The 6,296-nt window shown below is 53.4% G+C and overlaps 1 protein-coding gene across 1 annotated transcript in view; it reads right to left on the reverse strand.

Annotated features, from left to right (window-relative positions):
* Positions 1-6,296, reverse strand: part of LOC105500370 (myocyte-specific enhancer factor 2B) — a 25,770-nt gene that overhangs the window by 4,935 nt on the left and 14,539 nt on the right. Inside the window, exon 2 of the mRNA XM_011925865.1 lies at positions 132-214. Within this exon, the coding sequence (XP_011781255.1) occupies positions 132-185 (54 nt within the window). The 5' untranslated portion in view covers positions 186-214. The remainder of the gene's footprint in view (positions 1-131; positions 215-6,296) is intronic.

Genomic DNA, 6,296 nt, shown 5'->3' on the forward strand with positions numbered 1-6,296 from the left:
GACACGGCATCAGGACTCCTCATGCCTCCTCATTCCCCTGCAGTTCAATTGGTCGGGTCAGCCCCTTGCCTAGGCCATGCCCCCTGCTAGGAATGTCTTTCCCAACCACTGTTCCACCCGGTGGAACTCACCTGCCGATTCCTTTGGTCCAGGATACGGGAGATCTGGATTTTTTTCCTCCCCATTGTCCCAGGCTGAGTGGAGCGATCTCTGTCTAGGAGGAGAAGAGGGAGAGGACAGAGTGAGTGGGTGGAGAGTGCAGAGGGGTACCCCAGCCTCACACCTCTCCTCTACCTGCCCCTGCCAGTCACTGAGGGGAAGATGATGGGGCAAATCAAGGCAGGCTGGGTCACTGTCGCAGACTCCGCCCCCGGCCAGCCTGAGGATGCAGTAGAGGCTCAATAAACATGTTTAGACCAAATGGGGCATGGTGGCTCACGCCTGTGATCCCTAGCACTTTGGGAGGCCAAGGCAGGAGGATCACTTGAGACCAGGAGTTTGAGGCCAGCCGGGGCAACATGTTGAAACCCCGGCTCTACAAAAAATGCAAAAATTAGCCAGGCATGGTGGCACATGTCTGCAGTCCCAGCTACTCTGGTGGCTGAAGTAGGAGGATCACTTGAGCTGGGGAGGTTGAGGCTGCTCTAGCAGGAGGATGCAGGCACACTCTGGAAAGGCCTCCAGCTCGGAGTCCTTGGGCCAGGGTGTGGGCCTGGCATCCACTTGGTGACTTGGAAGAAATCCTGTACCCCACTCAAGGAGATGTGAGATTGCCCTGGTAGGGGTCCCAGGAGGAGGAGACTGCTGGACTATGTTGGGGTCCAGGCCTTCCCCAGAGACCCCCACGCGAGGTTCCTGGGAACAATCAAATCACGTGGCCTGTCCTGCAGCCACCGCCCGCTGTACAGACATCCCCTGACACCCCAGGGGACGTCCCCGCTCTGCCGACTGTGTGACCACACTCCACCCCCCAGCCTCTACCATGTCACAGGTGACTGAGGCTTCAGGCAAGGGGCCTCTCCAGGGTCACGCGGACCTGCACTCGGGCCTGGCCTTCCCTCTGACCCTCAGGGCAGCCCTCAGCACAGAAGGCCCTTTCCCCAGGCCTTAGTTTGCTCTTCTGTGAATGGGCTGGTATGAAATGCTGAGCACCCACCACCAGGCTTGGCAACAAGTTATCAAGAAATCCAGATCAGGCCAGGCACGGTGGCTCACGCCTGTAATCCCAGCACTTTGGCAGGCCCAGGCAGGCAGATCACTTGAGATCAGGAGTTTAAGAACAGCCTGGCTAACATGCCAAAACCCCATCTCTTTTTTTTTTTTTTTTTTTTTTTTTTGAGATGAGTTTCACTCTTATTGCCCAGGCTGAAGTGCAATGGCGCAATCTTGGCTCACTAAAACCTCCGCCTCCCAAGTTCAAGCGATTTTCCTGCCTCAGCCTCCCGAGTAGCTGGGATTAAAGGCACCCTCCACTATGCCCAGCTAATTTTTGTATTTTTAGTAGAGACGGGTTTTCACCATGTTGGTCAGGCTGGTCTCAAACTCCTGACCTCATGATCCACCCATCTTGGCCTCCCAAGGTGCTGGGATTACCACTGCATCCAACCTACCCTGTCTCTATTAAAAATTCAAAAATTAACCAGGTGTCGTGGTGCACGCCTGTAGTCCCAGCCACTTGGGGGGCTGCGGCAGGAGTGCCGCTGCACCCCAGCCTGGGTGACAGAGCAAGACTCTGTCTTAAAAAGAAAAAGAAATCCGGCTGGGCGCGGTGGCTCATGCCACCCAGTATTTTGGGAGGCTGAAGTGGGTGGATCATGAGGTCAGGCGTTTGAGACCAGCGTGGCCAACATGGCGAAACCCCATCTCTACTAAAAATACAAAAATTAACCAGGCATAGTGGTAGGCGCCTGTAGACCCAGCTACTCAGGATGCCGAGTCAGGAGAATCCCTTGAACCTGGGAGGCAGAGGTTGCAGTGAGCCGAGATCCCGAGACTTTGACAGCCTTGGCAACAAAGTGAGACTCAGTCTCAAAAAAAAAAAAGAAGGAAAGAAAGAAATCCAGATTGTTCTCTGGGAGTGGTCACAGGGGCTTCCCAGACCCCTGCCCAAGCAGTCTGGGCAAGGCCTTCATTATCCCAGGGCCCAGAAGTGTCAGACACCTCGAATGGCACATATGGCATGCTGTGTGACCCCAGGCACACCCTCTGCCCTCTCTGGGCTGGGTCTCTGAGCCCCCACAACTATGTAGAGCTCAGGCTGTTGGTCCCAGACCCTCAGCTCCGGCTTAACTTGCTAAATTTAACCTCCAGGGCTAATTTTAATCCCCAGCCGGAATCGGGACTGTTCCCACGGCTGGGATGTGTTGCCCCTACCCTGATGGGTCCCTGGGGGGTGGAGGGGGGCCTTGGTCCAGAGGTCCCAGGGCCAAGATGACTCCGGAAATGCCCCTGATGCCCGGGGTCCCATGAGAGCAGTGGCAGGGCTGGGGCTTAGGCCTGAGTCTCTTAAGCATGGAAGACCTGACTCGAGCCCCTTCTCACTCCATCTGTCCCCATTTTAGACATAGACACCACGGCTAGGGCAGAGGTCATGCGATGGGGGAGAACTGGGAAGTCTCTGTCTGCACTGAGACCCTCAGAGCTGAGACAGGAAGTGAGTTCCAGGCAGAAGGAACAGCAGGTTCCAGGCAGAAGGAACAGCAGGCAGAAGGAACAGCAGGCAGAAGGAACCAGGGCCCTGAGGAGGGACAAGAAACAGCTATGAGGTTGGAGGGTTCAAGTGATTCTCCCGGGTTCAAGTGATTCTCCTGTTTCAGCCTTCCGAGTAGCTGCGATTATGGGCATGCACCACCACACTCTGCTAATTTTTGTATTTTTAGTAGAGATGGGTTTCACCATGTTGGCCAGGCTGGTCTCGAACTCCTGGCCTCAAGTGATCTGTCTGCCTTGGCCTCCTAAAGTGCTGAGATTACAGGCGTGAGCCACCACGCCTGGCCATATTGATTTATTTTTTTGAGACAGAGTCTTGCTCTGTTGCCCAGGCTGGAGTGCCGTGGTGCAATCTCAGCTCACTGCAGACTTGACCTCCCAGGCTCAAATAATCCTCCCACCTTGGTCTTCTGAATAGCTGGGACTACAGGTGAGTGCCACCACTCCCTGCTAATTTTTGTTTTATTTTTGCAGAGATGGAGTCTGACTATGTTGTCTAGGTTGGTCTCAAACTCCTGGCTTGAAGTGATCCTCCTGCCTCAATCTCCCAAAGGGCTGGGATTCCAGGTGTGAGCCACTGTACCTGGCCCACTGTGGGCCTTCTGAGCTGGAGGAGGGCTGTGGGTTTTGATCTAAGAGTGATGTGGAGCTATGAGAGCATATTTTATTTTATTTCCTATTTTATTTTATTTTTTATTTTTAATAGATATATATTTTTGAGATGGAGTCTGTCTCTGTCACCCAGGCTGAAGTGCAGTGGCGCGATCTCAACTCACTGCAATCTCCACCTCCCTGGTTCAAATGATTATTTTGCCTCAGCCTCCCAAGTAGCTGGGACTACAGGCATGTGCCACCACGCCTGGCAAGTTTTTGTAGTTGTAGTAGAGACGGTGTTTCACCGTATTGGTCAGGCTAGTCTCAAACTCCTGACCTCATAATCCGCCTGCCTCGGCCTCCCAAAGTGCTGGGATTACAGGCATGAGCCACCACGCCCAGCCTTTTATTTTATTTTTTGAGACAGAGTCTTGCTCTGTCATGCCAGCTGGAGTGCAGTGGCGCAATCTACCTCCCAGGTTCAAGCAAGTCTCCTGCTTCAGCCTCCCAAGTAGCTGAGATTACAGGCATGCACAACCAAGCCTGGCTAATTTTTGTTTTTTTGTTCTGTTTTGTTTTGTTTTGAGATGGAGTCTTGCTCTCACCCAGGATGGAGTGCAGTGGCATGATCTCGGCTCACTGCAAGCTCTGCCTCCTGGGTTCACGCCATTCTCCTGCCTCAGCCTCCCGAGTAGCTGGGACCACAGGCGCCCGCCACCACGCCCGGCAATTTTTTTTTTTTGTATTTTTAGTAGAGATGGGGTTTCACCGTGTTAGCCAGGATGGTCTCGATCTCCTGACCTTGTGATCCGCCCGCCTCGGCCTCCCAAAGTGCTGGGATTACAGGCATGAGCCACCACGCCCAGCCTTTTATTTTATTTTTTGAGACAGAGTCTTGCTCTGTCATGCCAGCTGGAGTGCAGTGGCGCAATCTACCTCCCAGGTTCAAGCAAGTCTCCTGCTTCAGCCTCCCAAGTAGCTGAGATTACAGGCATGCACAACCAAGCCTGGCTAATTTTTGTTTTTTTGTTCTGTTTTGTTTTGTTTTGAGATGGAGTCTTGCTCTCACCCAGGATGGAGTGCAGTGGCATGATCTCGGCTCACTGCAAGCTCCGCCTCCCGGGTTCACGCCATTCTCCTGCCTCAGCCTCCCGAGTAGCTGGGACCACAGGCGCCCGCCACCACACCCGGCTAATTTTTTTTTTTTGTATTTTTAGTAGAGATGGGGTTTCACCGTGTTAGCCAGGATGGTCTCGATCTCCTGACCTCATGATCCGCCCATCTTGGCCTCCCAAAGTGCTGGGATTACAGGCGTGAGCCACCGCGCCCAGCCTATGAGAAGGTTTTAAGCAGAGAAGGGATGGGCTTGGTTTATTATTTTAAGACTCAGCTCATGGTTTCCATGGGGAGCAGGTCTGTTGGAGGCCAGGATGGAGATGATGGGCAGCTGGAGAGGAGGCAAGGGCTGTGTCTGTCTGGACAGAGACTGAGGGTAGGGCCCCCTCTGTGCTGGGCCTGTGCCTTGCACTTTAAGTCACTCTACTCCAGGGTGCTTTAGTCCTCCAGAAGCCAGCAGGCCCTACACCAGCTCTGGAGCCAGGCCTGACAGGTGCAGATGAACGCACGCAGGAGTTTCACTCTCCTGAACCCCAGTGACATGGAACCAAAGCCATCCTCCACTCTAGCCCCTGAGGGAATCTACCCAACACACAGCTCTGAGCATGGTCCTCTCCTGCTCACACACTCTCCATGGCTCCCCACTGCCCTTATGAGAAAGTTCCAGCACCTAGCCTGGCATTCAAGTCCTCTTCCCAAATCAGCTCTTGCCTGCTTCTCTCTCTTCAATAAATATCTCTTGACTAGAAGGAACCTTTCCCCTTTTTCACCAAGCCAACTCCTATTCAAACATTAAAACCCAGTTCAAAAAACCCATTCCTCTAGGAAGTCCTCCCTGCCATTCTTATGGTCTCCCACAGTCACCATCCTCCTCCAGTTCAGATTCCATGGCATTGAGGGTATATATATCCAGATTCGTCTCCTCCAGACTAAAAGCCCCTCTGGATCAGGACCAGGAATGGACAGTAAGGTTTGGTGAGCAGAGTAGATCAAGAGAGATGTCACTGACCTCCTCCACAACCCTACAGCTTCCCTCAACAACTTCCTCTCAGACTGCCCCAGCTGATACCCTGCCCAGAAATACACGCGCATGCAAATCCAGCCACTCAGCGTTGACCTGTCTCGGGCCCAGGTGTGAAGGGCCAGGCAAAGAATGCGGAGGCGGCAGGCCAGAGTGTGCATGTATATTTGTAGTCACATGCAAATCCCTGCCCAGAGCCGCAGACAGACCCTGGTGGCCCATTCTCCAGATGTTGGTGTGATCGGAACTGCTGGGGGAGGTGGCGGCACAGGCTGAATGTGCCAGGCATGAGGGGGGAAGCTGAGGTTTGGGGAGGCCTCTTCCGCACACACATACCCTCCCTGCTTTGTCCAGCCAGAAATCAGAGAGCTGTGGCATCTGCCCAGCACAGAGGCAGAGAGGTGGACCTATTGACCAAGGAATGGAGCAGGAAAGACAGAACAGGAGAAGAAACCCAGGAGAGCTTCCTGGGTGAGGAGGCATGTAGTTGGAGGTAGATGCAGAGGCTGAGTGGGATCCTGAGCAGAAGGGGAGGGAGGTGGGCATTTGAAGCTAAGAGTCCAGCAGCTTCCTACCCCTTTTGTTGCACCCTCATACTTAGCATTTATTAAGCATCAACCTGTGCAAGTCACTGAGCCAAGAACTGACCTCAGAAGAAGTAGAAAGCTTAAGTAGACCCAACAACCATAGAAGATTAGAAAGGTGACTCAGGACCTAGCATTAAAAAAGTAATAAAGTGGGCTGGGCACAATGGTTCACACTTGTAATCCCAGCACTTTGGGAGGCCAAGGTGGGAGGATTGCTTGAGCCCAGCAGTTCAAGACCAGCCTAGGCAACATAGCAAGACCCCTATCTC

This window comes from Colobus angolensis, unplaced genomic scaffold, assembly GCF_000951035.1.
Source record: "Colobus angolensis palliatus isolate OR3802 unplaced genomic scaffold, Cang.pa_1.0 Scaffold66, whole genome shotgun sequence".
Lineage (NCBI taxonomy): Eukaryota > Metazoa > Chordata > Mammalia > Primates > Cercopithecidae > Colobus > Colobus angolensis.